Source organism: Carassius auratus, chromosome 7, assembly GCF_003368295.1.
Source record: "Carassius auratus strain Wakin chromosome 7, ASM336829v1, whole genome shotgun sequence".
Taxonomy (NCBI): Eukaryota; Metazoa; Chordata; class Actinopteri; order Cypriniformes; family Cyprinidae; genus Carassius; species Carassius auratus.
In genome coordinates this window covers 30,800,411-30,816,350 of record NC_039249.1, presented here as the reverse complement: position 1 = coordinate 30,816,350, position 15,940 = coordinate 30,800,411, and the positions used below count along the sequence as shown (strand labels likewise).

The 15,940-nt window shown below is 38.9% G+C and overlaps 1 protein-coding gene across 1 annotated transcript in view; it reads right to left on the bottom strand.

Moving 5' to 3' along the window:
* Window positions 1-15,940, bottom strand: part of galnt18b (UDP-N-acetyl-alpha-D-galactosamine:polypeptide N-acetylgalactosaminyltransferase 18b) — a 102,044-nt gene that overhangs the window by 41,945 nt on the left and 44,159 nt on the right. Inside the window, exons 2-3 of the mRNA XM_026268417.1 lie at window positions 11,900-12,095; window positions 8,343-8,509 (exon numbers count right to left, since the gene is read on the bottom strand). Of these exons, the coding sequence (XP_026124202.1) occupies window positions 8,343-8,509; window positions 11,900-12,095 (363 nt within the window). The remainder of the gene's footprint in view (window positions 1-8,342; window positions 8,510-11,899; window positions 12,096-15,940) is intronic.

Below are 15,940 nucleotides of genomic sequence, written 5' to 3'. Positions count from 1 at the left end.
ATAAAATATTCAGTGCAGGCACCCATATGCCTGTCACACTACTATTGCTAGTAAATTGCTAGTAAATTTCACAATAATTACAGAGACAATAACAACACATTAAATTAAACTTAGATTAAATTTTAATTATTTCCAAATCAGCATTGCCAAGTTGCCAACCACCACCAGCATTTTTGATAATTTTTACACAACTTTATTAAGGCCAAATATCTTAATAATTAATTAATTTATTTATTTATTTACTTATTTATTTATTTATTTATTTATTTATTTTTATTAGCACTTCGATGTATTTTCTTGAAAAAAAAAATCTATATTTTGAAACCAGGTTTCACATGGGTGAAATTGCATAAAAAGAAAATGAATAAGAATGATAACAGCAATTAGCAAAAGAAAAAAAAAACAGAAAGCAGAAAGCACACAAGTAAGCTACAACGCAGCTATGCTAATGATGTCTGTATTTTGTTTCTATGTTTCGCCACGGGATTCACATCCCGTGGCAACTAGGATTTACACAAGCTCCAGTCTGGATCCAGAACACCTGAGAAGAGATGATGCTGACCCTCAGAGGACCTCAGATGATGCTAACCCTGAATCAACAAACAGAACTAACAATTATTGCTAAATGTGTGACTGAATCATATAATAACTTAATTAATAATACTGATAGTTCATCGTCTAGCTGACTACGTCTTGTATTACTATTATTATTATTATTTTTTTTTCTAAAATCCTGTCAAATGTGCACAAACTACTAGCTACTACTAAATATTGTAGAAATATAATTTTCTGTAAAGTTGCTTTGTAACGATTTGTTTTGTAAAAAGCGCTATACAAATAAACTTGAATTGAATTGAAACTTGAACGCAACGTTGTATAATAGAGTGTTTACACATTCCGCTAAAGGTTTGAAATAGTTTTGTCTTGTAAAACATACTACAATAATATATAATTTATAAAAAATTCAGTGTATGTGAAAGAATTAAATCTCTGTTAGAAAGAGATGATGCTATGCAGTAAGAATATTCTTCAAACTGAATGTTTCCAGTGTAGGCGTCGACTGCCTGAACTTGTAATATCAGCCAATCACAGCGTTTGTTATCCAACAGTTGTTCCTTTCATTTAAAGTTCCTGACACTGGCCACAGGTATGACAGAAGCTAAAGGTCAATGTAATTCACCTTGCCCTTGAGTGGGATGTTGTGCTCACCCGGGCTCATGCCTATAGAGTTTATCCTTGAGCGGACTGCGTCTCTCATCGATCACTGAGATTGTGGAATTGCACGAGTGAACGTGAAGAGAATGTCTCTTTCAGAAGCCCGAGAACATTGGATATGAACAGCTTGTGGCTCTACAAATTGCTCTAATGCTTTACCCCCGCCTGCAAATATGAGTTTTATGATTGAACCGGGAGACACTAAATGAAATCTGTCTTCTGATTTTATTTGACAGCGAAAATCCCTCTATCCTCAACCTCACCAAAAACTTTCTTCGAAGCTTATTAGAGCAGAACTTTCATCTCCATTGAAAATGACTGATTAACATACATGAACAAATAGCAATTGATTGGAAGAACTGGTGAAGATATTATCATAATAAAACAAAGGATAACAGGTCCATTATCTCGGAGCTGCTCATGACTGAACGCATCAATCTTTCATCACCATTATCTCAAGTGCACTTCTTGTTTCAGTCAATACAAAACATTAAGCTTGACTGATCCTAACACTGCTAGCTATTATAATATGATAACATAAAGGAAGACTGACATGCTGAAGGTCTCTAAGCAATCTTATTAGGTGTCAAAGCTTTTGAGGAGACATTTTAATTAAGTCCTTGATATTAAACTGACTTAAACTAGCATCAATTTCTAACAGGATCTACTTTATCCATTCCCTTGTGAAAACAAAATACACTTTAGCATGCTTTTCTTTTTTTTAAAGAGCACTTATTACTAAAACAATATAATTTAAAAGAATATTTTAAGTGTGAACTGAGTGTTTACAGACACTTAACTGCATGCTTACTGCAATTAAATGAAAGTGTATTATAGTTTAAATTAATATCAAATGTAATTAGCTACATTTTAGAGAGCTTAAGTACATCTTTACATCTAATTTCATAATTACTTTTATTGTCTTTTAAATATGTTTCAAGTGTACTGCTGAATGTACTTAAACAAACTGTAACTTGAAATGAGAAATGAGTCTCATATTCCATGTATTAAAATTTTATTGGTATGTTAAACATTTGTAATGATGAAGTAAAAAATCTAAACTAGCTTTAGTATGTGAGCCAACATATTAAAATAAGTGTACTTCTTTAAAATATTAAAATATACTTCAATATTAAAATAATACTGTTTACATTTTGACATTACAAAGTGCATTTAACAGGGAATAAGTGTGTTAAGAACATAAAAAACATCAATCTTTTTTCAGATTCTGTAAAGAAACCTGGTGCAAGGTGTCTTTATTATCCCTGGCCATTGAAAGAGAATAATTCAATCTCTGAACTTCAATATGGACTCCAGGAACTGAACGTGAATCTCTCAACCAATATAATTCAACTTTCATGAAATCAATTCATCACTCCTTCTAACAGCTCAAAACTTACAATGGCCAGCCAAGACAGCCCTACAGAAAGTTCCCTTCCGAAAGCTTCAGTCGATGCTGCGCTGCTCAGCGCATTGGGAAATGTCTTATCAATAGAAGTGTATAGAATTGACCCGGTGGTAATATAGCCTCGGTTGATGATGTCATCAGGCCATGAGCAGCCCACCTATGAGCACATTTTGACAGGTATTGAAGAGGCATTAGTCAGTTCCTCCCTTGCCGTACTCAAGGGGAGGGGCCATTGGCACCGCATTACACGGTGCCCGTCTCTTCTCAGTGCTCTCAGGAGATCGTTCTTCCAACCCTATCAGTGTTGCAGGGTGCAGCAATCTCCGGCGAGTGATCGTCTCAGTTACAGCCTGGAAACTAGCGGTGCTAAGAGGCTCGCTACCTCTACGGAGGTCTCTAGAGCAGCTAGTACAGTCATCCCCTGCCAGTCCGCCACTTCAGGGCATTGAGCTAGTGGCTCTGGGCACACAAGGAAGTGGTCCCTGAGCTTCGTTGAGACATGAATTTGTCTCAAGGGGAGGGGCCATTGGCACCGCATTAAACTGTGCCCGTCTCTCCTCAGTAGCCTCAGTTCTGCCAACCCTGCTGGTGTTTCAGGATGCTGTGATCTACAGTGAGCGCTTCTCGCAGTTACTGTCTGGAAACTAGCGGTGCTAAGAGGCATACTTCCTCTATGGAGGTCTCTAGGGCAGCTAGTACGGTCGTCCCCTGCCAGCCCGCCGATTCAGGGCACTGAGCTAGTGACTCTAGGCACACAAGGGAGCGTTCACCCCTTCCCGTTACCCTAAAAAAAACCTCCATCCCCGCCACTTCTTGTGCTTCGGGGGGCATTGGTTTCCAGCAAGATGTTGAAGGACAACATTAGTTACGTTACGTTATAGGACACCTAACATCTAACATCCCCTTAAAAGGAAGTGTTAAAATTGGTACCACTCTCAGAGAGTCTGGCAGCGTGGAGCTTCTGCCGAGCTTTTCTGCGAGGATATTGAGCACAGTACGGATAGGATACAGGATCCAATTTATTCGTCATCCTCCACATTTCAACGGCGTGGTCTCCACTTCCGTGAAACCAGAGCTGATGCAGGTACTGTCTTGAGAGCTACAGACTCTTCTGGGCAAAAAGGCCATAGAACATGTTCCTTGTCCAAGGAGAGAGTCGGGCTAATACACCAGATACTTCCTGGTTCCCAAGAAGGGTGGGGGAGTGTGCCCAATCTTGGATCTTCGAGGCTTAAACTGTACAGTCAAAGCGTTTAAGGGAGATAATATCTCTCCTCGACGGGTTGCCGTGGGCAATTCCGGAGAGGACGGACCTTCTGTCTCAGACAGGGGACACGATATTCCATCCCAGGCCCGACCTGTGGAATCTTCACGTTTGGCCCCCAGAATGGTACCAACTGAGGAACACAGGGCTTTCGCCGGAGGTTATTGATACCATTCTTAGTGCTAGACCTCCCTCCACCAGACAGAGGTATGCCAGTAAATGGGGTGTCTATGACAGGTGGTGTGTGGTACACAATGTTGATCCAGTCAACTGCCACATTGCTTCAGTTCTGGACTTCATGCAAGAAAAGTTGTCAACATGCACATGCCGTGCTACTCTTAAGGTTTATGTGGCCGCTATTTCGGCTTGCCACCGCTTGATTGACGGGATGCCACTCTGGATACACCCTCTGCTTTCTCGCTTCCTTTGTGGGGCCAGACGACTGAATCCTGCAGTGAAAACCGAGATGCCCTCTTGGGACTTAGCTATAGTTTTCAAGGGTCTGGTTGAAACCCCCTTTGAACCTTTAGAGTCAGCGACTGATAAACTTCTGACTTTTAAAAAAAATGTTTTTTTCTCATGGCAATAACTTCTTTGAAGAGAATTGGGGATATGCAGGCTCTGTCTATCTAAACACCATCATGCTTAGACTTTGCCCCAGGCAGGGTAAAAGTGATTTTGCATCCTCATCCTGATTACCTGCCTAAGGTTCCATTTTCGGCTGCACATCCAGTCATTCTAGAGTCATTCTGCCCTCCGTCATTCACAACACCAGAGCAAGAGAAATATTATAGACTGTATCCAGTCCGTGCTCTTCAGGCTTACGTCCACCGCACTAGCCAGTGGCGTAAGTCGGAGCAGCTGTTCGTCTGTTATGGTGGTGGTAACAGAGGAGTAGCTGCCACCACCAGGCAGACCATGTCTCACTGGGTCAGGGATGCTATTGCTTTGGCTTATGAGCCGCGGTCAAGCTTCACCTATAGGTCTTAGAGCTCACTCCACAAAGGGGTCGCTTTCTCTAATGCTTTAGTAAAGGGTGCCCCTTTGCAACAGGTTTGTGATGCGGCAGGTTGGTCCTCTCCGCACACATTTATAAGATTTTATAGTTTGGATGTGCATGCTACTCCAGGCTCTCATGTCCTTTAGTCAACATCACAAGCTAATGTCTGAGGCCTTCTTCTGGTTTGATAGCACACCTGCACAACCTTAGGGGTCCAGACATTTTTCAAGCACGACGGCGTGGTTATTCTCGTTCCCAATGCGCTGAGCAGCACAGCATCGACTGAAGCTTTCGAAAGGGAACAATCCCAGTTACTTAACTGTAACCTTGTTCCTTGAGAAAGCGGAATGAGATGCTGCACTGCTCAGCGCATTGGGAAACGTCTTATTTGTGACCAGCTGTGAATAATGTGTGTAACACATTGATAGAATTGACCCGGTGGTAATATAGCCTCGGTTGATGATGTCATCGGGGCATGCACCCGCAACACGGGGCTATAAATAGATACGCCACAGGTGCATCAACAGGACATTTCATCTGAAGAGCAGTCCTGGGACATTTTCAGTACGGCAATGCAGCGCAGAATCTCGTTCCACTTTCTCAAGGAACAAGGTTACAGTTAAGTAGCAGAGCAGCATCGACTGAAGCTTTCGAAAGGGAATGTTCCCAGTTACTTAACTGTAACCTTGAATATGTCCCAGGACTGCTCTTCAGACGAAATGTCCTGTTGATGCACCTGTGGCGTATCTATTTATAGCCCCGTGTTGCGGGCGCACGCTCCGATGACATCATCAACCGAGGCTATATTACCACCGGGTCAATTCTATCGACGTGTTACACACTTTATATACAGCTGGTCACGAATAAGACGTTTCCCAATGCGCTGAGCAGTGCAGCATCTCGTTCCGCTTTCTCAGGGAACAAGGTTACAGTTAAGTAACCAGGAACGTTCTATGACAGTTCCTTTGGCTGCATGATTAAACTCTGATTCTGACAGTACCCAGTCACTGCAGAGGATCAACAGGTGAGCAAGTGATGTACTGCAATGCTTAATTTCTCCAAATCTTTTCCAGTCAAGAAACAAACTCATCTACTGTATATCTCAGATGGCCTGAGGGTGAATAATTTTCTTATTATTGCATGCAATTCTGCATTTAAGACATTTAACTTAACCAAATATATGTTTTCTGAAAGTAATTCTAAATTAAGCATTTTTCTTCTCAAGTAAATTTATTTAGAAAAATGTTTAGATATTTTTACTGACTAAAATGCTCAGCAAGGAATTGTTTTTTTTGCAGTGTAAGTCATCTCTCTCTCTCTCTCTCTCTCTGATGATAAGGTGGTTATTCATCATTTGTCCACTGCAGAGGCATAGAATATTTGTCAGCTCATTCTCGGGTTTTGAGGAGAGTGGGATTTAATTTTCTTTGGCCTTCACTGAAGGTTGACAGATTCTCTGTCGGTCCCACTGTTGACATAAAGTCTCATGTTGAGTGGCCGCTTCACAACCTTCATCTCTGAATGTAAAGATAAAGCTGTCAGGACTCACAAGATTATGCCAGCTGAGAGAGCAGGCCGTTGGTCCTTTAAAAATGGTACAATTAGTGAGGAATCATCTGGGTCACTTTACCCTCTTTCTCTTCATGTTGGTCATGGTGTCTGCCCAGTAGAATAAAGAATAAGCTGAACCCAGAAGTAGCTCTCACATTAAGGAGAGATGTTGAGAGATAATAATCACAACTGAAAGGGCCTAACAGTCCTTTTGTTTTTTCTTATTATAAGTTTTTTTTCTTATTATAATAAATTATAATATATTTTCTATATTATAATTATATATTTATATACATTATATAGATTACGCTATTGAACCTTTGAAATGATAGACACATCTTTATATTTAAACCTGCTTTCGCCGCAGAGAGCAGCTCATCATGTAAGCTTTATGTTTGAAACAGCTTCACAGTCTACTTACACAGTAGGCAAGGATACATTTCAGTTGCAGATGTTAAATAATAACAAAAGAATTGGGATACAAGTTTAGACCGGACATACTTTGTTTTAAAAAAAAAACTGGACGAAACAAGTCTTCATTCAATGATTTTGTCCATTTAAATAAATAAATAAATAAATAAATGTTTGTGTTTGTTCCTCTGCATTTCGAAGATGCTTGTTTTACAAACAAGGTCCAGTTTGACGCCGAATTTGCACATTGTTTATTTCTTAAGGATAATGCAGTCCCAACGAAAAAGGGTCACGATCGTGTGTTGGAACCCCATGCGGTGAGTAAAACTGCTTCAAATATCTCTGTGTTGTTAACTTAGCTATCGGCGCGTAAGTACATCAAGTAAACAACATGCGATGTTGTCATCAAACTGCAGTGACTAAGTGGAATTTTTTCCAAAACCGCTAAGCAAATATATACAGTTTCAGTACATACCACATAGAGACGTTGTTGCTGATGCTGCTCTTGTTAAATTTCAGCCTCTGGATCTGATTCTGGATCATAAATATACGCTGAATCTGACTGTTAGCCATGGTTTGTTTTGGTTGGTTTTTTCCTCACGGTGTCACAGTTTCCACATGCTCTCAACGCAAAAGCCTACTGGCGCTCGTGATTCTTTAGCTCCGCCCACATGTCACGCCTCCAGCCGGTCGTGTTTTTCCGGGAAAAATCGTTACAGACTATCTTTCTCTTATGAATATAATAAAACTAAAGACTTTTTGGAGTTATGAAGGATGCAGTACTACTCTATAGGTACTCAAGATTGACAGGATATTGAGTGAAAACGAGCATTTCACCCTCCCTTTAACAATTTGATAATGAATGCAATAATGACAAAATAGCCAATAGCCAAATAAATTTACCAGCCTGACCTTTCATGGTATTATTTTCTTTTGATTCATGTTAAATATAACCGGAGCTGTATTCATCAGTCTGTCAATTAATGATCTTACTACAGCACCAAATTGGTGGAAATTAAAGTAATAATGAGCAAAGAAGGCAAGCAGACAAACCAGCTACATGCAACAACAGTCCAGAACATGAGGTGCATGATGTTGGAGAAACAGAGTAATTCATCATGTTTCTTAGGTTTAAGCTTTCTGGGGTAAATATTTCTCAGTGTGCAGCTGATTAGTATTCTATCACTAGTCACTTTAATCCAATGAGCAGAGCGGCTAATTAAGCAGACGGAAAGGTTTGATTGAAGACAGAATGTTGAGAAGCCAAACAGCAGTAATTATTAAGACTATAAGCCTCACACTGAGAACTAGCAAGTCCAACACAAGAGAGCACTAAAAAGAAATGCATGAGGTTGCTGCTGCTTTGTTCCAGTCTCACAGGAAATAGTTAGGCCAATGCTTCACATTAATGGCACTCACTACTTAGAGCTTGTGAGACAAAGATTACACAATTGACAAACATTTTAAGCATTTTGTGCTGTGTGTTAACCTACCGTTATTGCTGTTGTCATCTACCAGTATGATCTCTTTGAGCAGGTGGTGCGGGGTTCTGTTCATGACCGAATGGATGGAGCGCAGAATGACTGAGAGCGCCTCATTCACAAAGATGAAGACTATACTAACCTGCGGAAGGTTGGACGGGTAAGACTTGTTTTTGCACCTGTGAAAAGAGATGAAATAAAGGAGCACAAATGTCAATGTGTCAAGGCATTTCCAAGAACTGGATACAAAATCGATGTCCTTTTAATTTCTAAAACACAAAGTATTACTAAAATAGTTTTTTTTAGCAAGCTTGCAAAATAACTACTTTTGAACAGCTTACAATGTTGATGTCCCACCTTAAAGTTTTTTCATAATCAGAATTTTAAAAAATCTGCTGAATGCAAATTTAGTTAAATAATCTAATTTCAGTTTATAATGCTTAAATATTCAAACCTGTTATACCTGTAAACCAATAATTCAAATATATGATATACTGTATATTTGATAACTATATATAAATGATACTATTAGTACTGAAAACATTTTTTTCTGCTTAATATTTTTTTGGATATGCATTTAAATGTAAAATACTAATGATATATTTATTTAGCAATGATGCATTAGATCAAATGTGAATCAAAAGTAAATACATTTTTAATCTAAAATATTGTTAAAATGTTTTTGTTTATTTGATCTTTTCTACTACTATTATGTTTTCAAAACTGATAATAATAAGAATCATTGTTAATATTTGATAGCAGTTTACAATAACTGATCTGCAAATTAGTATATCAGAATGACTTCTGAAGGATCACGTGACACTGAAGTCTTGGAGTAATGATGCTGAAAATTCAGCTTTGCCATCACAGAAATAAATTTTATTTTAAAATGTATTACAATAGAAAACTATTATTTTAAATAGCAATACTATTTCACAATATTACTGTTTTTACTGTATTTGTTAGCAAATAAATCCAGCCTTATTGCAGAACAGACTTCATTAAAAACATTTAAAAACTGTAATGATTCCAGACTTTTGAGAAGTATTTTATATTCATATAGAAAATAATGTACTTTAAATGGTAATAATACAGTTGTAATGTATTTTTGATCAAATGAATCCAAATTAAAAACTGTAGACCAGTGGTGTATATACTTCTTACATTATTCTAAAAATGTTTACTATTTAATTTTTGCATATTTAATAATTATTGCCAAAATAATAACATCACACAAATCGGTGTTTAAGATATATTTAGACAGTTTTAGCAACCAAACAGTTTTAGTAACAGAGTTGCAAAACTGCATACCTCATGCAAAATTTATAGTAAATAAAAAAAAGCTCATATAATATTTAGTTTGACCTCCAGAGGTTTACAATCAGCATTTTCAAAAGTTTAGGCAACTTCTTTGCTGACCATTTATTTAAACGTGACTTCATCTTCAGTTTCACACCCTATTCTGTTTCCTTTATATGGAAATCACCGGAAATACTAATGAGAGACAAAAGGCAATAAGACACATAGGACCTTTTGGTAAATATGGTGGTCTTTACAATGATAGGTAATGTTTTGATGTTCTTGGCAGACTGGAGTTTATAACAAGTGGGTTTTGAAGGTTTTCAGACCCAGGTACTCAATAGCAATTTGGCTTCACGGAGAGAAAAGAACAGATGTGATCAGACGTGAAGGAGTTCTTTATGTTGCTGCCAGCAAGACACATCCAGTAATTACAGGTTATGGAGTAATTATGTTTCTCCACACACACACCTCTTTCAAAGCCTGTCAAAATAGAGTCGTTGGTGTAAACCTTATGTTGCCATGCTTTCAACTCATAACAGACTGCAAAAAAAAAAAAAAAAACAGTGTATGCCTTTACACTAATTTTCAGCAGTATTTTTATACCCTACTGGTCAAAAAATTGGATTTTCTTTTAATGTTTTTTTTCAATATGTTGTATTGTGATTTTTTTTTTTTTTACTTTTTTTTTTTTTACATTTTAAAATAAAATGTAAAATCTAATTATATATATATTTTTAAATGTAATTTATTAGCATCATTACTTGCTACCTGCTACCATCAGGGAGGAGACTGCGGAGTCTCCAGGCCAGGACCAGCAGACTGAAGGACAGCTTCATCCACTAGACTGTCAGGAAGCTGAACTCACTCCCGAACCTACACCCCCCCCCCCCTCCCCTCTTCTGCCCCAGGCACAACTGATCTATGAACCCCCCCCCCCCCCCCACACACACACACACACTAATTAAATGATGCACCAGTCACTTTGTGCAGCATTGGTCTGCTCACTACCTCATTCAGCATGGAACTGACGTCATTCCACTACCTTATCAGTCAGTTAAATAAAATAACTGCTCTTGAGCCCTTGGTCACTTGTCACTTTAATCAGACTTAATAAGATATTTTTAATAAGGGATTTTTTTTTTCTCTCTCTAAAAATCTCTTATCTGCACTGTTGTTCACTTCATTGATTTGCACTATATCTGTCATTTGCCTTGCACTGCTTTATTTAACTTTATTTTTAATTTTATTATATGCCTTTTTTTACATTCCCTTATTGTATAGTTGTATCTACATTTATATTTGATCTAGATTTTTTTAGGCTTTAATGTTAATGTTATCTGTATGCACTGGGGTACTGTACATGTGGAAATTGACAATAAAGCAGACTTGAACTTGAACTTATCTTCAGTGTCACATAATCCTTCAGAAATCATTATGATTTGCAAATTTTTATAATAATTTTCTAATAATGGGGATTTGTGGCCTAGTGGTTAGAAAGTTTGACTCCTAATCCTAGGGCTGTGGGTTCGAATCTTGGGCAGGCAATACCACAACTTAGGTGCCCTTGAGCAATGCATCGAACCCCCAACTGCTCAACTGGTGCCACAGCATAAATGGCTGCCCACTGCTCCAGGTGTGTGTTCACCATGTGTGTGTATTTCACTGCTCTGTGTGGGTGCACTTTGGATGGGTTAAATGCAGAGCACGAATTCTGAGTATGGGTCTCCATACTTGGCTGAATGTCACGTCATGTCATAAGTGGTGTGGAAGACAATTTTTACTGCTAAAAATTAAATTTGTAATGTTATTTCACAATGTTTTATGCTTTTTTATTGTATTTTTCATCAAATAAATGTAGCCTTGGCAAGCAAAAGAAACATATGCGCAAGTATATGAAAAAAAAAGGGAAAGTCGTATACTTGGGATCCGTTGTAAATACCATGCTACATGAATATGGTAGTTGTTTATATATATATATATATATATCAGTTCATATTGGTGGTGATGGGCCAGAGGAAACAAAAAGAAGGCAATAATCTTCTCATCCAAATTTGTTTTTGAGAGCACACTGCTCTTGTTTGCCTCCTCCGAGAAAACGCCATGGGAATATATCAAAATACTATTATATTACCATCATATTTCAGTGAGAAATGACCACAAGGCTTTTGCTGACTACAAACATTTATTTGTGCTCAGAAATCACATTAGTTCATGCAGGCATTCGCTGTGACAGTGAGTAAAGGACAGACAGACTGTCAGACACTCACCCTTCAGGTCTGTAGTCTGGGATGGGTCTGTCCATAGAGAGGCGGTCACTGAGGTAACCGTTGTAGCCGTAATACTGGAACATCTTAAGGGCCACTCTGCGGCTCTCTGGCCCCAGATCCTGACCCCAGTGGTTGAACAAGGACGAGTCAGAAAAAGATCGATCTAGCTGATTGTCATCTCCTTTCAGCGGGGACTCTGTGAGGGTCAAAGAAAGAGAAGGTTGGCGTCCCCCTGATAATGAAATGTGTCAGAGAACAGAGGCTACAGAAGGAAAATGGCACTGAACGCGTTTACCTGTACATTCACCGATTGTGCTTAATAACATGACAGCTCATGAATGAATGCCTTCACTGGTGTTCTTTTATTAGGGAAACCCTTGAGAAAAAGAGTTGTGCTTAATTGTATTGAAATATTCAAATCTTAAAAGTATAATTTTACAAAACTGTACTTGCCTATAATATAAGAATAATGAAATGAAGGAACACTTAAGTTTACTTAAAAACATTACACAATCTTCTTAACACAATTTCTAAAAATGTCAAACTAAAGGTTTTCCTTAAAAGTACATTTTAAGCAAAATCGAATCGATACATATACATTTTTGCCCATTACTCTATTTATGTAAGCACAGATGTTGGGAGATTTTTGTTCATTCCTTTTTAAACAGGAGGTTGAGGTTGGCTCAAACCAACAAAATAACAAATCACACTTTGTGTGTGTATGTGTGTGTGTGTGCGCGCACGTTTTTTTTTACTCTTAACAAATACATTTTGTTGTGGTGACAAATGTGATCTTGCAAATTTTATGTTATCCCCTAAATAAAAAAATAAAAAAAAATCTTAAACCATATGTATTTTGAAACTTCACTGACATCTCTATTAGGTAATATGTGTGACAATCTAATGAAGTGGTAACCAATGCTTTAACTAAAAAGCTGCTTCTGTGGGATGGTGATTTGCAAATGATTTGCAAAAAGGAGAATATTATACTGAGGGAAAACAATGTTCCATGCAAACAACATCCTTACATAACACTCACATTGTGCGTGAGTCTCGGTTTTGTTTGGGTTTCAATGTCACTTTGATTGACCTTTGTGCTTGACTGTCGCCTGTGACCTTTCCACATCTAGCAACATCAGCCACGCACTAACATACAGCAGTTTGTAGCTATAAAATAGAAAGCAGAGCTCCACAAATGCATATTTATTTGAATATATACTATATTAAAGAACAATTTCAGCTCAAGCTCAAGTTCCTTCCAACATAAGACTAATAATAAGCTAATATTAATAATAATATAATAATAATATAATATAATATAATAGATAAAAATATATAAGCTGTAAAATCCTTCTAACAGATCCAAATTTTTCATGGTTAGTTCATGCCATATTTAACAAATGGAAACTTACTGTAAAGTGTTAACAAGGTATTTTTATATTGACATTTTATTGATCGACAGTCGTTCAAGTGTGAAAACGATTTCAGGTGGAGCATATAACTTTTATTTAAAGGGGTCATATAATGCTTTTTTTCAAATACTGTACATTATTGTTGGTCCTCTATGCCCCACCTCTCTCAAATGTGTAATTTTCTACAAAGTTCTACAAAATCCGTTGTTGTTCTGTTGCAAGTAATCTTAAAGATTCTTAAATGCATCTACTTTAGGATCTCTCTGACTTGGGTGCTTTAACACTAGCTGCAGTTACTGAAACTAGTCTTCTTTCTTTGTGTGAACATTTGGGTGGGATTGTGCAAATATTTCCACATAGTGATGTAGACATGTTGACGTAGCGGGCGTTTTTGAATGAGCCATTTTAGTGGGGGCGTGGCCGAGTCTAAACTGTGACAAAGAATATTTCTTTGGATTTGAGTCTTTACAGATCTTCTTCATGCACCAAGACCTTGTAACACTCAAAAGAGAAATGAAAATTTTAAATAGCATCATATGACCCTTTTAAGAGGAAAAAAAGTAATTTCCAACTGACTGAGAAAAATAAATGCAAAAGAAATTTAACATGCTGCTTTCCATAAAAAAAAATGCAAATACTGTAGTTACATTTTGCAATGAGTAACACAGCTCTAGACTGCAGTGGGATTTAAGCACTGGCAGAGGAATGTGGTTTATTGGACCCTGTGCACAAACACGCAACATCTGACTGCTGAGATGAAATATCAATATACTGTACTTCTACTAGCTAGTAGAAAATGAATTCTGTTTTTTTGTGTGAAGGCTTTCTCAACTTTCCCTTTCCAGTCCCCTTTATTGGGTCACTCTTGACATCATGTCATTACTGACGAATTGGGATCTCCCCAGAGAGACTGATCCATTTAGAGTGTAACTAAACGAGCCAATGGACATTGGCATGTGGAATCGCATCTGGAAGCCACACCGTGCAGCATGGGTATAAGAGGCAGCAGGTGCACTGCATTTATTCGCTTCAAAGCTAAAAGGTGGTGTATCACTACTGCTCTCCCTCTTTGAGTGATTGACGATAGCAGGTGTTACAGCAATCAGCAGTGGTGGTCACAGTCTTACAGGAAAGAAAATCATCCTTCGTGAAGACAGCCATACTAGGATTGTGTGGTGGCCTGCTCCCCTGCATGCTTCAGCACTAAAATAGCAAAGAAACGTGAGTGATCGTGTCTTTTTAAAGATATCTTATCACCCGTGCCTTTCTGAATGTGATCGTTACCTGACGCCTCAGGATGGTCACGATCGCTGCCACACGTGTCTGGATATTAAGCACACTGAGGAAGCTTTTGTGGATTTTGTGGACCACTTCAGAGTTGCATAAAAGATGTCAAATGTTTCCCTCTGCCACAATCCATCATTTGTCATGGTTCATCATCCCTCGACCACTGCTTTCCGGTAGAGTCAGAAATGATTTGATGATCACAGTGAAGGGTTCTCCAGAGGAAGATAATCACCCCTCAAGCTCTCTGCAGCCGGTGGAGCTGGCTTAGGTGCGCACTTGGCACTCTGTAAGACAGAGTGTACCGCTTGTATCCATTTTGCTCCACCTGATGACCAGATGTCGTTCTCTGCATCGAAGGATGAGCTCTCTCTCTCCGGTGGATGTCGACTCGGCTGCATTCCCCCGTTTAAGAAGAGTGGCTTTACACAAGTCAGACCCAGAGATGACTTCTATGCTTTCTCGGGCGCAGAGAATGTTGGGCTTGTGTGGAATCCTGCACCATGTCCCAGTTTTTTAAGGCTGGATGAGTGGTTAGTCGGTGGGGGTCATGCAGGTCCCATCTCTGTGGCTCCTGTGGACCATTAGACTCCATCATGCTACACGATTCAATTCACCCAGCGTCCCACCAAGTTCATGGGTGAAGGACGCGATAAAGCCTGTCCCTCCAGCCAATATGATGACAAGGTTTTACTGCCCTTACTTCATTGTGACCAAGAAAAGCAGTGGATTACAAGCAATTTTGAATTTTGCAACCAATCTGCGAGTTCTGAATTGCACTCTTCACAAGCTGCAATTCAAAATGTTGACACAGAAACACATTTTTGAGTGCATCTGTCCCCAAGACTGGTTTGCAGCAATGGACCTGAAGGATGGATGCGTACTTTCATGTCTCGATATTACCACGACACAGACCATTCCTGCATTTCACTTTCGAGGGTCTGGCATATCAGTACAAGGTCCTGCCCTTCGGGCTGTCCCTCTCACCTGTGTCTTCACCTGTTTGCATACTCATGTCTCGCACAGTCGATGACTCACAATTAGTTGTGCGCACACAGAGATGGTGTTCAGACACCTCAGTCAGTTGGGTCTTTGTGTCAACTGGGAAAAGAGAAAAATCGTGCCAATGCAGAGGATCTCTTTTCTTGGGAACGGAGCTGGATGCGGTCAACCAGAAATTAAAACCCTACCCAGGAACATGCTCAGTCAGTGCTGAACTCTCTCAAGACTTTAAAAGGGAGGACAGAGGTCCCACTGAAATAGTTCCAGAGGCTCTTGGGGCATATGGCTGCAACCACTGCGGTAGTTCTGCTCGGTCTGCTCCATATGAGATTGCTTCAGCACT